Genomic DNA, 21,802 nt, shown 5'->3' on the forward strand with positions numbered 1-21,802 from the left:
ACTCCACCAGAGAATCTGCGTGAACACAAGGACACTTCCACACCCCCCACCAGTAATGCCAAATAAGCATAGAGAAGGGGCATCTGAAGAACAGATGTGAGGAATCTTCCTCCCCATTACCACACAAAGCACAAATAGAAGGCCCCAATAATCCCTGCTTGCGAATATTATCCCAAGTTAGGCATCTACTCAAGGCCAGAGTCCAAGCGAAGCAGTTGCACTTCGGCCATGAAGAATTTTTCCAAACCTGTTTCTACCAGTGCACCTCTCTTCCCTCCAATATTTGGTTCAACAGTTCTCGGTATCCACTAGCTACAGTAAAAATGCCCTTAGGATTCAGAGACCACACAAGTCCATCCCTACCCTTGAGGGAACTACAGTGTCTACTCACCAGAATGCCATGCAACTCAGCACACTCTTCCTCCATCCCAACAACCAGCCACTCATTAGGAGCCTTCCACCACTCCAACTCCAACTGCCCACACTTGTAAACTGCCTTGAAGTCACTCACCCTTGACCACCCTGCCTCCAAAAACCTCTAGCTAAGGTTCCAAAGATTAGGAAACTGATCAAGGATTGGGGGGTACCCATCCCAAGAGTCGTTCCAGAAAAGGACCTCTTCCCCCATCCTGCAGATCCAAAAGAGTCCTTCCTTAATGAGAGAGGCCCCCTTCTTGAGAGTATACCAAATTGTTGTGCCTTTTCCCTCAAGCGGATATCTTGGAACCTCCTGCACTGGGATCCTCTAAATATATTTGTAGGCCAAAATCTTAGCCCAACCACGATCCTGCTCGACACACCACCTCCAGTACAATTTAGCCGCTAGAGCCTCCCCGAATAAAATAGCCTGCCTTAAACCAAGCCCCTCCGACTGCTTCGAGCTACACACCAAGTCCCAATTGACAAGACTCCATTTAGAAGAGGATAGATTGCCTGCCCATAAGAATTGTCTTGCCAAAGAGTCCAAACCCTTCAAGAACCACATAGGAGCCACTTGAAGCATACATCGATAAATCGGAAGAGCCTGAACCACCGACTGAATCAGTTGAACCCTCCCAACAAATGATAACCATCTATGAGTCCAATGTTCAACCTTCGAGCGAAATTTATCCAAGATACCCTGCCATGACTCCCGAGGAGGGTTACCAGGAGAAATAGGAATACCCAAATAAGTCAAGGGAAAAGAGCCAACTTGGAATCTCAAGATAAGAGAAATCCTCCTTTGAATAGTTCCAGGAGTGTTGAAGAAAATGATAAAAGATTTATCTTCATTGATCAAATTGCCCTAGGCCACCAGATAAACATCCAAAACCTTATGCAGATTAGTAGCTTCTCTGATCCGAGCAAGTCCCATCAAGGCCGTGTCATCAACAAACTGCAAATGAGACTGTCGCTGTAAGTCATTACCCCAGCTCCAACCCTGAATACTACCCAGACCCACATTATGCTTGATTAGCCTCCCCAGGTCCTCGACCAAGAGAATGAATAAGTAAGGGGAGAGGGGGTCCCCCTGACGGAGGCCCCTAGATGCACCAAACAGCTCAGTATGATCACCATTGATTAGCACTGAGAAAGAGGTGGACGTAACTCCACTCATAACCCATTGGATCCATTCCTCAACAAAGCCAAAAGCCTTAAGGATCTTCTAGAGGAAGGACCAACGAACTCTATCGTAAGCCTTAGCCATGTCCAACTTGATAAACATAGCTTTTTCCTTGGAGGTTACCATAGAATGAATGGTCTCCGTAGAAATGACCACACCATCTAGAATTTGACGCCCTTCCACAAACCCGCTCCGTTCCTCAGAGATAACATCCCCCAGACACTTCTTCAGCCTCTCTGCTATCAGCTTAGAGATGATCTTATAAATCACATTGCAGAGAGATATAGGGCAGAACTGGCCTAACCTGTCAGCCCCATCACACTTAGGGATTAGCACAATGAAAGTCGCATTCAAGGCCCGAAGCATCTGTTTATTCCTCTAGGACTCTTGGACTACTTCCAGTAAGTCTAGTTTGATAATATCCCAGAACTCTTGAAAGAATTAAACTAGGAACCCATCCGAGCCAGGGGATTTTCCTTTCCTCATGTGAAAAACAATCCTCTCGAGTTCTTCCAGCAAAATAGGGCCCATAAGCTGCTCATTCGTCTCCCCAGTAACAAGAGGAGGAATGCAAGAGAGAACCTGGTTCTCCTCCACCAACTCCCCCTGATAATCCTCATTGAAGAGGGATCGAAAATACTGTACAGTCTCCCTAGATATCTCCTGCAAGGATAATAACACCTCACATCTATCATTGACCAGAGCAGGAATGGAATTTCCAAGACATCTTGCTTTCACAGAGTTGAAAAAGAAAGCAGTGTTCTTATCACCCGCTTGAAGCCAATCAATATGGGCTCTCTGTTTCCAGTAAATTTCTTCCCTGAGCTCCCATTCCTCTAAAGCCTTGAGAGCCCTGTCCTCCTCCCTAAGTAAGGCTTCAGACAAACCATGCTCTCTGATTTCACTGGTGATGCCATTTAACACTGTTTGGGAAGCTTTCTTAGCATGAAAAATGTTCCCGAAACCCTGTTTATTCCACTATTTAAGCTAAAACTTAACAAACTACTGCTGCTTGGAAAAAGTGTACATAGCAGTGCCAAAGGCCAGCCTCCCCTTCCTCCACCATTGCTCAACAAGAGCCTGCAAAGCAGGATCCCGAAGCCACATAAGTTGGAATTTGAAGGAAGGAGAGCGAGCAACCCGGGCAGAAGAAGAAACCAACTTGATAGGCCAGTGGTCTAACCCTCTCCAGTCAAGAATCTCAGAACTTGTGGACCACCCCCCCCCAACCCAAAAACTGGAAACCAAAAATTGATCCAGCCTCTCTGCAATCCAATAATCCCCCACTCTCCTATTGTTCCAAGTGAACAAACCATTACCAGGCTTAATGTCAACAAGATGCAACGAAGATATACCATCCCGAAAAAGGAAAGAAGAAGGTTCCAGCGACATGACACCCCCCTTCTTCTCACTCAACTCAAGGATAACATTGTAATCTCCCGCCATAATCCAAGGATGAAAAGGGACCAGCCTCCGCATACAAGAAATATGAGACCATAAGTTCTGCTTTCCCTGAAGATCGATGGGGGCATAGATATTAGTAAACAAGATAAGATCCCTGGTCTCAAGACTAGAGGCAACCCCAGATAATGAAGATCTGGAAGCCACCCACCAGACATGGCGAATCCTTGAAGGGCTCCAAAGATAGGCCACCCCTCCAGAGGAACCAACTGCCCCAATACACTGACACTCGCCTCACCCCCAGAGCTTCGACACCAAACCCACCATACTCTCCACCGAGAGTTTAGTTTCTTGCAAGAAGAGGACATCAGGTGAATGATTCCTAATCAATTCCCGAACAACATTTTGTCTAGGGCTGCTATTCAAGCCCCTTACATTCCATGAGAGCACAATCATTTAGGAGGATTGGAAAAGTGAGAATCCAAAGTCTTTATTGACCCTGACTCAACCAAATTCTCTCCCACCAATTTGATTTTATCCAAATCCTTCTTTCTGCCAACCTTTGAGGTCTTCTCCATAGCAATTTTCTTAATATCTTTCTGATGTAGACCCAGGTGAACGAAAGACTTATTACTTTTAGCCCCAGCCGGTTCCAATTTCAGAGCTATCGGAGAACCCTCCCCCCAACCAAATTCACCTCCGAACTAGGAGTGAGTCCCAACTGGACCCCTACTGTCTGATCCATCTCCATTTGCTGGCTTCCAATCACTTGTAGGGCCTGGGTAAAATCCTTAATAACTCTTTCCGGAACCCCCCTGAAGCACCTTGGTCCAAAGGAGTTAACCTCAGATTCACTTCCTGATGGCTAAGGTCATCCAAGGCCTCAAATCTGTTAAAGGTATCCTCCTCATGTCTCTCTTGTAAGGACCTCTTTTGTCCTCGATTCTTGTTCCTTATCTTAACTGAGACAAAACCATCAACACCCACTACCTCGGCCGACATACCAGCTTTTCCTTTATCAACCCTATCTTGACTCTGGGCTAGCTGTTGAGGTTGGCGCACCACCGGTTTATATCTAGGGCACTTACGCTATAAATGACCATACTCATGACACATATGACAACGAAAAGGTAAAGTCTCATAATCTAGCTGTTGAACTTATGAGTAAGAGCTTGCACACATATCTATAGCATCCGACAAAGGTTTACTAAGATCAATTTCAACACAGATACGCGCAAAGGTCATTACCTTTCTCCTTAGGGTTTGCGTTGAAGATCCCACTGGCTTCCCAAGCAGTGCGGCCAACAACCGAAGCACATCCTCCCGACAACATTCCATTGGAAAACGTGGTAAATGAACCCACAGTGGAACCCTATTTGGGAGCTCCTCCGAAGGGTTAAACCCCGCATGCCAAGGTTTGATGAACAACCCCACCTGGTTGTAAAAATACGGGCCTCTTTCAAAGACCCTATTGCGATCCTCCATGCAGTTGAAAGTAACTATGAAATAGTTGTTTGCTAGTAGCATAATCTCCATTTCCCCTTCCGGTGCCCAAGTTCTCTGCGCCCAGTTTTCCAAAAACTGCAAAGAAACCCTCATTCCCAAAAACTTGCAATATAGCGAGTGTTTTGAAAAGTACTCAACGTCTTCAGCTATCAACTCAGGAGGAATAACCAGCTTCGACCTCTCACTGCATCTCTCCAAGCAACCATTAATCTTCATAATGCGAGAGCTACCAGCACTCCCCGATCTAGATTAAGATGAGAAAAGGTTATTGTTTAAAGTCTTCATACTCTGGAGTGGGGGTTTTGAGCCCACCGCAACCCGAAAATCCATGGCGAGAGGTACCTGCGAGGCCTCACCACCAATACTCGTCATCCAATATATTACTTAATAATTAGTTGAACTTCAACTTTATGTTTTCTTCACGACCAAAAAATCATTAAAATAGATAGGAAATAAAAGTAAAAAACATAACTAATTTAAAAAAAAATTATTATTATATTTATATCTTATTTTAAAATATTGTTAAATTTACAAAATTGAAAACATAATCACGTCTTTTTCATATTTGATTCTAACCATCTCCCATATAAACTCCACTATACTTGAACTCATTTCCTTAACAATGATTACAATTAATTACAAGAATTATCAATTATATATTTTTTATCATTAGCTCGTTTACAATTGCTTTCTTGTTTTGATTTCTAACACATTCACTAAATGATTACAATAATTACAAAGAATAATCAAATTCTATATAACATTTCAAATTGCTATTACTTCCACAAATTCCCAAAAAAACACAGATTAGATAACTCAATTCACCACAAAACCAAGATGTGCTCACACGCGACTGGTTAAAATCGAATTCGTATTCGTATACCTCAACAATAATTGAAACATTTAAAATCTTACAGTTCTGAAAGCTCTTAAACTTCATCTTTTTGAACAGTTAGTACATGGGTTAAGAAAGCTGTAATGGAATAGAATGCTCTTAAATAAGTTGCACAGAAATGATCAAGACTGTAAAATTGGAGCACATCTGCTCAATTCATTATGTTTGTACTGACGGCACTCTTGAAGAATGCACTCGTTGTTCTTGCAGTTGCATCAATGGAGGACTGGTTCGATTATTATTCCAAACCATAAAAATTCTAACTTGAGGTATAACAAAAAAATATAAACTAATTAGAATTGTGTAACTTGCCAAACACGCAAAGTGCACACGCTTTTCCTCCGACAGGTTGCGCACAAGTATTTAAGGAAGAAGCTGCAGAGCCTGGTTTTCAGCTGTAAAAATTTATAGAGACAATGATGTACGGCATGTCAGACAAATAAAGGAAGCATTTTGGAAATTCTAGCCAAGAACTAAACCAGGCATCGGATATATATTCAGTTAAGGATAATTGATAAGAGCATAAGAGGAAGGAAAAAATTGATCTGAAGAAGCGAAAAGCTTGGATTTGATGAAGGGCGGAGGTTCGAGCTTTGGGCAGCAAGGGTCTGGAGGAGCAATTAACAGTCATCATGGTAGTTGTGGATCGGCCTTCTCTGGCGAGGGCTCAGGTGGCTCACTCGAGCAGCATGAAAACAGGGCTCAACATCATCCCTGGATTGCTGGCTACGAAAACCCTCCGGTCATCGTCTACCACCACCATGAAAGCTCTAGACGGTCGTCTCGGAAATCCATCTGCTTGGGCTGGAGCTTCACAGCTTCAATCGGTGCGCTAATAGGTATAAATAAGTCATAAAATTATAGGGCAGTTCAGATTGTAAGGGTCGTTTTCTTTCTTTATTTTTTTTTTCATTTAATTTTTTTCAAAATTCTGGTAAATTTGCCATGTGAGAGCAACCTTCGACTTAGATGCCACCTCCTGCAATGGTTTATACCGCACCTAGCGAGCTTGATCCCATGTTTTATCCAATTTCATGTCTTTATCCTGTTTTATGAGACTTTTTAATGTAAAGTGGTAAATTTCTTTCCCAGAGAGTCCTTTGGCTTAGATGCCATCAGGTAGGAGTATCTTTTTGGACAATTTGACTGAGGAATTGAGCCTTCCTTGTGCGTTACATACACCATACTCAGAATTAGATGTGATAGTTTACTCAAAGATTTAAACAATTAACATGCTTTCCATCATTTCTATCGAGAAATTTTACCTGTCCTCTGCGTATGTTGTTCTCATAGTTTACTCAAAGATTTAAACAATTAACATGCTTTCCATCAAATCTATCGAGAAATTTTACCTGTCCGCTGCGTATGTTGTTCTCATAACTGGATGTGGCAGGCTGTTCGATTTCATTTTTACCTAGGAATTGTACCTCTACATCAGGTATCTCTTGCACAAAATCTTGATGTAGTAGTTTCCTGGATTCAAAAGCTTATTTGTGTATATTAACATCTAACTTGTCTTTTGGAAGTTGAATACCCCCTTCAGCTACTAAGGACACATTGATTTACCACTCAAAGTCATCCAATGGACTTATTTTGTCGGAGCACTGTTAAAGCCCTGATGATTTATCACTTGAGTTCAGTCCATTCGACCTGTTTCGAGGGATTTGAATTTGGGGATCCCGTTTGAAGCCCTTGGAAGGTCACTTCACTGGACTTCTTATCTCTATTATTATATAACAATTTTCTTTTCATTTTTGAAAGTTGTTTTTGTAGTATTTCTTTTTAAATTTCAGCTTGTCATTTGACATTCAAATAAGTCTTTCATGGAAGGAATTACTACGCTTGGAGTGAAATCTGCAGGATAAGATTCTTATGTAATTTCAGCTCTCTACAACAGATTTTCCAGGCTATGTACCTAATCCACTCTCTCCCTCCCTTTTACAATACATCACACAACAAATTGTAAGAAATTAGAAGAGGATCAAACTAAATGAGTTGGCAATAAATCTAACTAATCTTCCATAAACCCACCAAACCAGCTGGCTAAAAAATATCAATTAATATGTAGCTACCGAACTTATTTAGAAACTCTAATTCTAGATATGAAATTGCTCCTTTATTCTAGTTTATTCCTACAAATTGTACCTGTTTTCCATTCCTAATACACATAACATCCGAAAAACATGATTACAATAAATAATCATATAATGTTGTTTGTGACACAAATGAAGTATTATTTTTATGTTCAATATGATGCTAGGAATAGATGTTTCTTGGATTCATCAGCTCCTCCTTTTTATCCTCTGGTGACTTCCTAAACATTTGCAATTGGAAATTTGGGAATAAAAAGCTCCATACTCTGCAAAACTGTCTTCATTTTGTTTGGAGGAGAATTGAGTAGCTGGCTTGGCAATATGCTTGTCATAATCAACCTTTTTATTTTTTTTAACACTGTAGAGAAGGAGGACGCTAGCACATCAAATAGAAACCTGTTCCTAACTTCATGCGTCATAATTGACAAAGCTTTACTTGTGGTGATCTGAGAACTTTACTTTTTTCACAATTATTATATCTCTGGGATAGATATACCCACCCAAATGGATTTTACAACTGGCTATCAGAAACATCCTACCCAAGACCATGTCAGGTCCTGCTGCCACATCATCCTACATGTTTATTACATGTTGATCCACTGTATTAACCAGCCCTCATTTGGTTGCTGATCAGCGACACTGATGCAGCTACTTCCTCTTTGGCTACCCCAACCCCTTCTTTTGTCTCCTCCGTTTCTTCCTCTCATTTTGTGTTCTGCTGCTCGAGACTGATGGAAAATCTGATATTGGTTTTACTTTTTCCCTTTTTTTAGCTTAGTAAGAAAGGCTTCTTTTTGTTTGTTTCACTTGAGCTGTCCCTTATGCACCTTACATTCAAGATTGTCATCAGGGCCTTTTAAAATCTCATCCAAATGGGTAAAAGAGTTTGGGAGGTGAGATTTGACTGTAGGTCAATGTTGTTCAGGCAGAGGATCCTGTGAATGGGCTTCTTAAGTGGCTTCTCTGGCTACCTCAACTCGCCTGTGACAGCTTGCAAATGGATGTGGGGAGGCCCCTATCTATCAAGCAGTCTTCTCTTCTGTTCACAGTAGTCTGTTCTGCCTTATCATACTCCAGGAAGGCTGTATAATCTATGTTTAAATCTTTAAGATTCTTTTCCACGGGTGAAAACTTACAAAGAAAATCCTACATACAAGTAAAGGAAAGTTTGTCAGTCATGGACACGGTCCCTGTTTCCCTCCCTTATTTGGCACCATGGAGTTCTTGGTGAGAGTGTGATGCTTACATATGCTAACCTGGATCTCAGATCTGGCAAATATCTTTCGAGCTGTCCAAACTGTAACAACCTCTAATTCTGAACTTTAAGAAAATGATTTATTACCATATATATTAAAAAAATAATAAAACTTGATCTTTCAACAACTTTAACTATTTTAGCTGAAAATGAAAGTTAACTGACTAACTAACTAACTAACTGATATTCTGCGTAAAATGAAAATCTAACTAATTCATCTGAAAGGTAGTTAATCCTTTAATAAACAATAAATGATACAAATATCATTTGCTTTTCAACATGAAAGATGATATTCAATATGTTAACTTCCATTTCAAGAAAAAGATAACAGTTTAGAGATTACAATCAATAAGCTTTCTAATTGGAGATCTTCTGTATCAAACCTCGGCATAGTCTGGAAGAGGGAGAGCATCATGAAGGGCTTTTCCACCCAACCATAGACTTGGTAGTCTCCCGTGCCCCTTCCTGTTGATGATTTATAGCTTCAGTCGGATAAAATTAAATGTTAAATTGGCTTTAAGGCCTTCAACATTTAATAATATATATCATTATGTTATTTATTATTATTATTGTTAAATTGATTAGATAATAATAATTATTACTATATTTAATTGTATAACTAAATGAAACCACGTCTTGCTTAGTGAATGTTCGGATTAATCATAACATAACCGATGATTAATAAATGACTCTTGGCATTAGTCGGTTCCTAATGAAGACGTGCTAATAAAGAGTCGTCTTGCAAGTCCGCCACCCTTAGTGATTGTGTTTGATGCATTTTGTGAAGTCGTGTCACTTGGAAGGGGTGCCCACTCCTGGGTGTAGATCACCTTCATCGGATATAAAGGAAGACCATATCTCTCCTTCTTGGAATGGTAATATATAGTATATACACAGTTCTGCAGATCGTATTCATTCATTGACATACTTCGGCATTCAGAGAATCTTCTCCAGCAGTTCGTTCTTATCCTACAGCGAACAATATACATAGCGTGCAGTTGACAAGTAAAAATCAACATGGTATCAGAGCCAGGTTTCCTTCTATAAAGCCTAACCTTCTGAAGGAAGATCCGATTAAGATCAGATTGATATCTCCCTGAAAGTTTGTATTTTAAAATGACGAATGGAATCAGATTCGAAGCAAGAACTTGTCCTCTCAAACTTAAACTACAAGCTAACCTTGCTGAAGTCAGAAATCCAGACGTATGTTCAAAAAAATATGTTCTCTAGAAGAAACTCAAGATACCTTGTGATTGAGAGGGAGCTTACTAATAAAGTTTGAGCACTTCTGAGGTAAAATTGTAAATATTCATTATTATTATTAATACTAATAATTATTTATGGGCCCTATGTAAAACATAAGGAAGTGACGACTTCCAAATGATTTCCACTTGTATTTTTTGAGGTTATTGAAAGGTGACGATCTTACAATAACTCAAGATTGTGGATAGAATCGCCGACTGAGGCAATCCACACACAAGAGCTTGTGGATAGAATCGCCGACAGAGGCGATCCACACAAGATCTCATGGATAGAATTGCCGACAGAGGTAATCCACATAAGAGCTTGTGGATAGAATCGCCGACTGAGGCAATCCATGTGAGAGCTCATGGATAGAATCGCCGACTGAGGCAATCCACACAAAAGCTCGTGGATAGAATCGTCAACTGAGGCAATCCACACAAGAGCTTGTGGATAGAATCGCCGACAGAGGCAATCCACACAAGAGCTTATGGATAGAATCGCCGACAGAGGCATTCCACTCAAGAGTTTGTGAATAGAATCACCGACAGAGGCAATTCACATCTTGAAACTATGGTCCCAAGATAAGCATATACGATTTATGAATATTGCTCCCAATATCTTTTATCCTCCCTAGCTAAGAGGGAGTGTTGATGATTTATAGCTTCAGTCGGATAAAATTAAATGTTAAATTGGCCTTAAGGCCTTCAACATTTAATAATATATATCATTATGTTATTTATTATTATTATTGAAATTGATTAGATAATAATAATTATTACTATATTTAATTGTATAACTAAATGAAACCACGTCTTGCTTAGTGAATGTTCGGATTAATCATAACATAACTGATGATTAATAAGTGACTCTTGGCATTAGTCGGTTCCTAATGAAGATGTGCTAATAAAGAGTCGTCTTGCAAGTCCGCCACCCTTAATGATTGTGTTTGATGGATTTTGTGAAGTCGTGTCACTTGGAAGGGGTGCCCACTCCTGGGTGTAGATCACCTTCATCGGATATAAAGGAAGACCATATCTCTCCTTCTTGGAATGGTAATATATACACAGTTTTGCAGATTGTATTCATTCATTGACATACTTCGGCATTCAGAGGATCTTCTATCCTACAGCGAACAATATACATAGTGTGCAGTCGACAAGTAAAAATCAACACTTCCAATTGGAAATAGTCCGATCCTTCGTGAGGGTGAAGACTAAGGATTGGATCTAGTTGCCATCTCACCATTTGAGCCTGTGTTTAGAACCAACATGAATCTAGTTGGTCACACACTATAGGTACCCCTAACTAGTATGACCATATGACAGTAGGTGTATCTGGTTCATGTGAACTGATGGTCGCATGCTTAAAGCAGCACCACCTTGGCCAAGGTTTCAATTTGCAAGAACATTTAATGCGCTGTCAGTACACACCACCCTTGTTCGACTTGCTCATACTGACTGGATACATAACATTTAGGTTCAGCTGGCCCATTGGTTCGCTTAACCATTTAATTACATAGTTTGTCTCATGTCAACTAACATTAACAGTCTACAACAACCTTCATGAGATCGTGACTTAATCAGTTTGGCGGCTTTGGCCAACTGCCGTAACTACTGACTCAACAGACTCAACAGACTCAACTTACAAATGGTTTTCATACAACTTTATATTCTGTTTCTAGTTTAGCTGAACAGAGAAAACAAATTAATTTCAACAGATATTTACAGTTCAAATATCATTCTAATTAATTAACTGACTGTTTAACACATTTCAGGACAAGCCATCTGCTTACTGTCCCTTGACCCCAATGGTCTTGTTGACGTGTATTTTGTACACAATCATACACAGAATAAAATACCAATAGGCATCTTATCCTCTCTTGAGAAAATAGTCTCTAACTGCTGAAGATTCGCGTAAAGGATCAGTTAGGAAGACTCCAAGGTTCTGTTAGTAGGATCTCTACGTGTGGACAAGCTTCCAGCGGTATGATGTGATTTGCTGTTTCCTTCAAGGGGTCTTACACATTCTGAAAGTTCAAGATTTTACTAAACTAAAGGAACTTTTCAAAAAATAACAAAAGAGTAGGGTTTTCAAGAAGTCTAATCTAATCTAACCCTAAGAATGACTTCGTATGGACAAGACTTGGTAAGGTTCAACCAACTTCAATTTAGCCATAAGATAACAACTCAATTGAAATTGATGCGATCTTCTAAGGTAACAAAATGATATTCAATGCATCAAAGATCAAAGATACTACCACAAAGGTACATATCCAAGATACAGTAATGATTGAAGATTAAGAGACTCAAAGTATTCTCCAGTCGACCACGCAAGGCGTTCCTACAATCAGCAAGAAGCTAGTGGTTTGGATTACGAATCCTACCAAAGATCAAGTCTCACACAATGTCCTTCAAATTAGCACACTACTTTGATTGAGTATGATTCAAGTAAATTAAACAACCATGAAGATAACCAAGAAAGTTGCAACAAAACACCATAACTTCAATATTTCATTGATTTCCAAGTCATCATGTACAACAATTGCTTGAATTCCTCTCTTCAAAACTCAATCTTGCTACAAAAATAAAATTACTTCTAACTCTAATCTCTCTAATCTCTATTCTCTCTTACATCAACTATTGACTATTACACTATTATCAAATGAAATGAAAAATGGGGGTATAAATAGCATCCCCAATTACAATGAAAGGTCCAGATTGAAAGTAGATCAACGGTCAAGATCATGACACCCAAACCCTAATTAGGGTTTGTTACAAATGGCCTCCTTTTACTGAACAATATTAAATACATAGCCAAATATTAAATTTGGCACAAAAATCTAGGAGACATAAACCAATGACAAATAAGATGCCATGTCATCTATAACAACCTTTCATCTAGAACCTTATTCCCTTTCCAATGTTCTTTTTTGGCATATGCAATGAATCTTGTCACGATTCCTTCGATTTCTGCAATTGGAATCTCGGGAAGATTCTTCATACTCTCTTCCAAGTGGATGACCTGATCGAATGCATCTAGAAAAGCTGCATCCCAAGTAGATTCAAGTTCCTTTGTTCTTTCAATCAGGAGCATGGTGGCAAACATTTGATCATATTGCTCATCTGTAACATTTGCGTCCTTGCAAAAGATGACCTTGATTCTATCCTCTAGTTCTTGCATATCCACATCTGTCTCGACCTCGATCCTTCTGCCAAGAATGGTACGAAGTACCTCAAATACTCTGTCCTGGATCGGATTGATCACCTCCTCAACTTGGCCACATCTAACACTGATGTCTTCGAAGAAAACATTCTTCATATGGAGTAAGGTTGACCACTGAAACAAACTGTGAGATTCCCCATCCAAGATCTTCTCTTGCGCTAAAACTTTCCTTGATGTGTGTCTAATTACCTTCAAGACAGGAATGATGACATCCTTGGTATGGGCAAATGCGGCTACTGTTATCATCAAATTGTGGATTATCTCAAGAACTTGGATAGCTTGATGAATAGTCTTCATCATCCTTGTTACAAATTCTATGGCCACTGTATGAGATCTATCCATCCAATTACTTGTACGTTGGACCATGTTCCTGAATCTTTCTGCTTCATTGATTGATTGAAGTGGAAGTGCTTGCACTGGTGATCTAGCTGGATCCTGACGTTCCAAAGGTTCATTGATGTGACTGAAATATGCCCTCCATGCACCGACCTCTCTCTCAAGCTTTCTGTTCTTCTCCATTTCTTCTCTAAGCTTGTCCTTCAATGCCTCAAATGAATCGGTGGCATCATCTAGAGTCTGCTCTGCTGTAGATGGTCCTAGCTCAAATGTCTGTATATCATATTCCTCTGCTAGGATCTCACCTTCATATTTGTCTGCTGCCGGTGTAGCTATCTGCAGTTTTCTGGATCCAGTCTCATCTCGAATCATCTTGGACATCTTGGTAGCCTTTCTCTTCTCTGTTACTTCGTGTGAACGTCCAACAAGGCTCTCTAAATCAATTGCACTGTCCTCGTCCTCTACTACGATCACCTTAGTTAATCTTTCCTTCAACCAATCTGGGATAATCGATCTTGTTTCTTGAACTTGAATCTCTTTGTGCACTATTTCTTCTTGTCTGGGAGGAGATGTCATTTCATTGTCCTCTTTATCTTCATCTAAATCATAATCTTGAAGAGATCCATTTGGTGAACCATGCTGTGCCTGTCCTTCTTCCTGCCTATCGTTCTGTACCATAGACTCCATGGATTCTTCCACTTGAATTGTTCTTTTCTCTGGTCGAGAAGATGTACCGGATGATCTATCTCTGTTAGCCTCTTGTTTCCTCTTGGAAGACTCTTTCTTTCCAGGTCTCTCTTTCCTCTTCGAACCTCTTGGATGGAGATTGCCCTCACTGGCACATCGAAGGTTACCTTCTCCTGAATTTCTAGGATTAGGATTGCCTTCACTCACACTAGCTCCATCTTCGGCTGGTTTCTTTTCCAAAGTGAAAGTCATAGCTATGCCTTGTTCTCTCAACTTTTGATGCTGCACGTCAACCCATCTGCGAGTACAAGACAAGACTGGTGCCATCAAAGTATCTAGATCCATGACCTCGGGCTCATTCCAATCCAACCTTATTGTTTTGCTTTCTCGATCATAGGAAGACTGGATATGTCTGCCACTGTCCTGAGCTTGGTCGGCCACTCTATAAATCCTGCATTTCCTGATGAAATCCAAAGGCAATCTAGAATGCATTTTCCGTTTCACTTCAAGATCATCTAAGAGATTTATCATAAAATCTTCTATTTGGTACTCATGCCTAAACTTTCTGCCGACTGTCTCCTCTAAATGTCCATGTGGATCAAAGCTTTCTCTCAAAGCAAAAGATGGAAAAGAATACAAGGCTAACTCCTTCTCTGCGTCATCCATGGCTAAAGCATTAGGACATACCTCAACTGAATTGCCCAAAATAATGGGTACTGGAACTCCATTCTGATGTCTGTGTCTGAATGCCTTCACATATGCTGCCAACTGTCTCGTTACTTCAAGTAACACAATTCTGTCTGTCGGATATCTCGGCAACATGTATGGTGGTAAAGGACATCCATGTACTCTAATATAAGTGAACTTGGGAAACTGAATGAACCAAGCACCGTACCTCTTTATGAATTCCTGTGCATCCTAAGATAATCTGTTGTGAATCCCACCTTGCAACGTCCTTGTGATGTTCATCGTGAAGGTATCATTAACTAACTTGTAGTTACTTCCTGGCGGATGATGCAAGTAGGCATAGGAATCACAAGCTCTGACCTCGCCGGTTCCTCTTCCAATCACTCCTCTGTGAGGTAGTCCTGCATACTCAACACTCCTGATCAAGGCATAAATGACATATGAACTCATGTGGAAGGACTTAGTAGCCTTGAGTCTCCTCAACTGTACGTCCAAGCAATGGCTAATCATCCTAGCCCAATGTATCGTACCTTTCCCTTGAACGATCACCTGGATGAAGTAAAACATCCACTTCTCAAAATAGAAGGCGTGAGGGGCTCCTGTAACTCGGTTGAGCATGGTAATCAAATCTCTGTACTCCTCCTGGAAATCAATCCTGTGCGGTGTGTTCGGGACCTTGCTCAGACGGGGACGACTCTTGAGTAACCAGTTCTTATTGATTATGCTTAGACAAGCATCTGGATCATCTTCATACATTGACCTGGCTCCTTCTATGCTCTTGTATATCATGTCCCTGTGCTCTGGAAGATGGAAAGCTTCACTTATAGCTTCCTCTGAAAGGTACGCCAAAGTGTTTCCCTCATTGGACACGATCGTTCTGGACTGTGGATTATAATGACGAGCACACTCGATCATCAACTCATGGCACTGAATAGCTGGAGGAAAGCCTGCCGCCTTAATGATGCCACTTTCAATTATCCTCCAGGCGACAGGTGATGGCTTACCAATGTAAGGGACATCTCGAAACTTTTTCGTGTTGAAGTTACCCAAGTTAGTATCTCCAATGTTGCTCCACTTCGACACGATCTTGGTCTCCACTTCTTCGGTCTTCTGATCTTCTTTCATGAGAGCTGAACGACTGGTGGATGCTCCCGCCTTCGGGGTTGCCATACCTACACAACATTTCATAATGAGAAGCTAGATTTTGCAATAAATAACATAGATTAGAGAATAAATTTTAGGAAACTTCATGATAAGTCTTTGAGTTATCATTTCCTAAAATAAAACGATTGAGCTAGGAATTCAAAATTCAAAATCTAGGCTATGACGATCAACTAATAAAACAATAAAATCAAATCGCCATACCTCAGTAGAGAGCTAACTCTAGAATGCAAAATAAAAAGGATTCGCCTAGGCAAAAATGACGTATAAATAGTCCTCAACGCAATCTCTCCTTTAAATATCAACTTCGCCACCTTTTGAGTTGTCTTTGACGTGATCTTCAAGCTTTGGCAAATTCGCTCAAATGAAAACTTCTTCGCACTTCTCCCTTTAATCGCTTTTGAATGATAAAATGGTGATGTAAAAAAAAATGAAATCTTTCACCCCTTTATAGGCGCTTTTCACCATAATTACCTTAGGCCGACTTTGGTAAAATAAAGCAATTTAAATGATTTTAAATAAATAATAAAGGCCGACCTCCATATCTTAGCGCTCTTTTTGATTTTTTATTAATTAATAATTAATTAAATGCCTTTGTTTTTAAATTATCAAATTCGATTTTTTAAAGGCAAAATAATTAATAAATGTTAAGCGCAACATTTAAATGCTAATTTATTGAATTTAAAAAATTATCGATTTAGCATTTAAAATAAATTCAAAAATATTTGCTTGAGCGCCAAAATTTGAAAATGAAATAAACATACCTCATCGCCCTGGTCCCTGACTGAGGGACAGGAGCGATCCATCAATTTGGTCTTGATCTTGCAAATTTTACGTCCAAAGTCTTCATCTCTACGTTGGATTTGGCATGTTCGTTGAGTCCTTCGAGCTAGATCGACTTGCATGTGTGAATGAGTGCCTTAGGATGTATTATCGCCCTGGTCCCTTGGAGAGGGACAGGAGCGATCCTTGTCTTCTAGCTTGAAATTCATCGTTTTTGATTCTAACTCTCCATTCATTGCCTTCCAAATGGCGTTTTAGACCTTGTGCAATTTGTTTTGCTATGATCTTCGAAGGATAACATGTGCCTTGGCAAATATCGCCCTGGTCCCTTGGAGAGGGACAGGAGCGATCCTTATAATTTCTCCTTGACCTGGCATCTTTAATCTCTAATCTTCATTGTAGGGTGAATAATAACATTGTTTGTTCATTCCATGCTTGTCCCACTTGATTTTTGCAAGGCATTTAGACTTTAGAAAGATTATCGCCCTTGTCCCTTGGAGAGGGACAGGAGCGATCCATGTGTCTTGGCTCAAATTACTTCGTTCTTGATCTTAACTCCACGTTCATCATCTTCCTAATAGCATCTTTGACGTTGCCTATCCTTGCCTTGTCATGATTTTGATGGAACATGAAAGATTTTATGCAAATCGCTCTGGTCTCTTCCTGAGGGACAGGAGCGATATGAGTTCCTTGGCTTTATTGATAGCATTTTGACGTTTGGAACTTTTGTAAATCACCTTCAAATGACACCTTAGACCTTGTGTAATCCCGAAAAACCTTGACTTGGCATGAATTTGAAGAAAAATGAAGGATCCTAAGCAAATCGCCCTGGTCCCTTGGAGAGGGACAGGAGCGATATAGCCTCTGTGTTCACTTTGATGATCATTTTACGTTTGAAGTCTTTGTATATCACCTTCTAATCATGCCTTGGACCTCTTACGACCTTGCAAAACCTTGACCCCACGTGATTTTTGCATGAATTGGCCAATATAATAAACATCGCTCTGGTCCCTTGGAGAGGGACAGGAGCGAACTTCAACACTTTGAGCTTATGCTTGCGTTCTCCAACTTGTAATTGCTATCATCGTGTAAAACGTAGTCTTTTTGATCCCCTTGGTCGCTTGACACTTGCTTAACTTTTGAAATCTATGCCTTTATGGAAATATCGCTCTGGTCCCTTCCTGAGGGACAGGAGCGAATTAGGTGTCTTGATGCAAATTCTTTAACTTGGCGACCTTTGTAACTTTGTGCTTGATGGAGATGTCTTAAAACGTCGTTGCCACCTTGTTCTTCGCCTTGGAGTGTCCTGAACTTGGAGGAACGGCAATATAACCATTATATCGCCCTGGTCCCTTGGAGAGGGACAGGAGCGATCTTGCTCTTGTAGGCTTCACTTTACTTCATATCCTTCAAAAATTATATTCAACGGATTCGCAATGTTCCATTCCATTCATCTATGCCTTGGGATCCATCCAAACTGGGCAAGAAAATCATCTAAAACAAAAATCGCTCTGGTCCCTTCCCGAGGGACAGGAGCGAACTAGGACATTTGGGACCCTTGTTGACGTTTCAAAATCTTCAATTTGTCTTCAACGGGTTCAACTCATCGTCTTTCTTGCCTTCAAACTTATAACTTGCTTGATCTTCGCTTAGTACATGTCCTATGAAGAATATCGCTCTGGTCCCTGGGAGAGGGACGGGAGCTACAATGTACTTTGCCCTGGTCCCTTCCTGAGGGACAGGAGCGATTTTGGCATTCTGGACCACTCTCCTTCATGTCGGCACTTCAAGTTATATTCATTTGATAAAACATATCTCCTTGGACCTCTTCAAACCGTCAAATCATTAAAATCTTGCAAGGACAAAGCAATATTTGATTTGTAGCTCCGGTCCTTCACTGAGGGACAGGAGCGATTTTGCTCCTACAGGTCAAAATAACATGATTTTGCACATTTAATCAATTCACGAGGCAAAAACAAATCATTCCCAATGCCCGGGATCAAAAATCAAAAAAGTCAAAATTTGGTCAAAATTACTCAATTGGACAAAAATTCACATTTCATCATCAACACTTAGACAAATTTAAGCTCTGCACTCAAAATTCCAATTGAAAATAGACCATTTTGGCGAAATCATTGCATTCAAAATTTGCATCCTAAAAAAGGAAGCTCAAAAAGCTCTCAAAATTGACTGGATTCTGGCCTAAAAAGACGGCAATTAAAACCCTAAGGCTTGACCCTTAATCCAGACAACTGACAATCTAAGAAAACCCTAAAAACGAAACGAAAGGCGAGCAAAAAACGAGCAAAAAGAGGGGGTCCCCATTTGCAATGGGGCGATGTGTGAAATGGTCACAACAGGTCTCTACTATCCACTGGATCAAGTAACTTCAGTTCCGACTGCTTTAGTTATTTAAAACATTAAAAAAGCAAATTCAAGAACGTCAAAATAAAGAAAATACCAAGGAAAGAACCTGTATTTGCATCCAAATTTCTTACTTTTTAAAATCCGATTCATGCTCCTATATGTGATATAATTTTCCATGGTTTTAAAACTTGCTAAGTACTCATCCGTTTTTTACACAGCCAAGAAACTTGCCCATTTATGCTTGGGTTAGTTTTGGCAAGTTTTATATAGCAACTCATGGTGAGTATTTGGCTAGTCTTTAGGAGAAATTTGCATACGCTGACTTTTTGGGAGTCTTGATTTTTTTTTTTTTTTTTAAATTGCTGAGTTTTACTTTCTTGTCAAGTCCAAGTCAATGTTGGATTGGCTGACTCATGGGTTTTAAACTATGATAATTTCATTTGTCATACTTGGCAGATTGCCTGAAAATTTTGAAATTTCTTTGAAAGAGCTCTATTTGTTAATTATAAAGTTTTTTCCCTGAGGATATGGAAACTATTCTTCTCTAGAAGTTAGGGGAAAAAATAAGTTTTTGATTGCTATCTTGTTTCAGGTGCATTTATGAATCAGACAATTGTTATTGTTTTGTACCTTGTAGACAAAATATTTTCATTCTTTTGGAGCAAGCTAAGTGTGTTAAAGGAGGTTCTATGTTATCTATTTAGCTTCTTTATTCCTGACCATGTCATATTACCTTTGACTGATTGCTAGGATCATTGTGGATGCTGTTTGGTTTATATGGTTCTGAACATTTGGAAATGGGCCTCAACTATTCTCGGATTGTAAGAGCCAATAAGTTGTTTGTGCAAAGCATCTCTGTAAGTATTTTCAAAAGATCCTTTTGGATTGGGATATTTTGAGGGAGAGTGGTGTAAGGGGACATATCTTTCCTTTATATAAGCTGTTGTGTTTGACTTCTCTCCTTGTGGCTTTACAGGTAAAAAATCGTGAACTAGCTCCAGGCCCTAGATTATATGGGTTCCATAGTCCACCTAATCTTGATGATGAGAAGGAGTGGTCTGTTGACCATGACGTTACCATCCCAGGATTTTACCACAAGGCATGTATACTTTGCCTGTGATTTTGTTTTTTGATAAGTTGCACTTGCATTCATCAAAACACAATTGGAAAATCATGATTCACTATTTATGCCTACATTTAGGGCTTTGAGAATATTGAATAGTGAAACTTACCGTCAGTGGTACCATTTTTATCTTATTGTTCAGTAATGGGTTTTGTAAATATTGAATATCAAAGCTGACTTTGGTTACTATTATTTATTTTTATGGTCTAGGAATGGGCTTTCTGGCTCAACAGGAAATCAAAAATGAAGTTGGAATACAAAGTAGCATCACCTTCCAATTTGTTCCTTGTAATTGCTCAAGGTACTACATTTTTGGTTATTCTCAACCTCCTTTTGTTTTTGCTGCAAATTATTCTTTTGACTTTTACTTCAGAAACTCCTGTATATTACCTACTATGTAAATTTTGTCACTCAAGTTTTTGTTAACCTATATAAGGTGTAGCTTGATTAGCTAAATAGTCTGGGAAATAACTTAATAAAATAATTAGGAAGGAATAAAACACTTTCTAGTTGTACTCTCCAAGAAGTGAGTTCTTAATTGTTTACTAACTTATAAGAAGTCTCACTCTTGGAATGGTGGTGTAAAAGATAACTAATACCAATAACCATACAGAGCCTGAACTTCATAAATTTCTGAGTGCATGGATTCAAATAAAGACTTGATTACATTTATAAATTTCTGTTGGTAGAAATATTTCAGTCTCTGCTATTGTCATGTTTAGCAAAGGAATTGGTAACTGCATATTTTATCATGGTTGAAAATGTGGGCACAAAACAAGTCTTGTTAATTTTAAAATACTTTCTTACTAGGTAACTCGTAGAGTGAACCATGCATGACTGATTCTTGGAATAAAAGCATGTGTCAAAAATCTCAATGCATTTGTTCTATCCATGTATGAGAAAATGCGATGATTTGGCTTCACTTTGATATCCACTTGGATACTTGCTATGTTTATGCCAACTTTATATCAGGGATTGTCCCACTTGGGTACATGATTCCAGTCCCAAAATAGAAGATACTACTCTTGAGTATGCCTGTATTTGCACATTAAACTCAGTGTTAGTAAGAAGACAGGGTATAGTATGAATGAAGACTGTCAGCAGATCCTTTTTAATACTATCATCAAGTAGCAAGACCTTGCAAGTGGTGCAATTTTGCATTTGTTGGCTGCTTAGGGAGGAGGCAAGCCTATGAAATGCCAAAGATTCCACCAAGCAGAGGGCACTTTTGTATGACTACACAAAGTATTCATGTGTACCACAATAAACCTTTGGCTATTTTTCTAGACAACTACAAGCCCAGGCTTGCCTAGGCTGTGCAAGCAATGCTTTTGTAACTAGCCGTTAAATAAACATCCATATAGCATGTTGGAAAAAGGAGAAATAAAATCAACTAGAGATAACACTGTAGGAATGCCTTACAATTTCCATCTTCTTG

At 39.6% G+C, this 21,802-nt stretch overlaps 1 protein-coding gene across 1 annotated transcript in view; it reads left to right on the forward strand.

Annotated features, from left to right (window-relative positions):
- The first annotated feature begins 5,336 nt into the window (after positions 1 to 5,336).
- LOC131054347 (E3 ubiquitin-protein ligase APD2) overlaps positions 5,337 to 21,802 on the forward strand; it is a 79,517-nt gene continuing 63,051 nt past the window's right edge. Inside the window, exons 1-4 of the mRNA XM_057988833.2 lie at positions 5,337 to 6,244; positions 19,992 to 20,098; positions 20,218 to 20,340; positions 20,575 to 20,665. Coding sequence (XP_057844816.1) covers positions 5,977 to 6,244; positions 19,992 to 20,098; positions 20,218 to 20,340; positions 20,575 to 20,665 — 589 coding nt within the window. The 5' untranslated portion in view covers positions 5,337 to 5,976. The remainder of the gene's footprint in view (positions 6,245 to 19,991; positions 20,099 to 20,217; positions 20,341 to 20,574; positions 20,666 to 21,802) is intronic.

Source organism: Cryptomeria japonica, chromosome 3, assembly GCF_030272615.1.
Source record: "Cryptomeria japonica chromosome 3, Sugi_1.0, whole genome shotgun sequence".
Taxonomy (NCBI): Eukaryota; Viridiplantae; Streptophyta; class Pinopsida; order Cupressales; family Cupressaceae; genus Cryptomeria; species Cryptomeria japonica.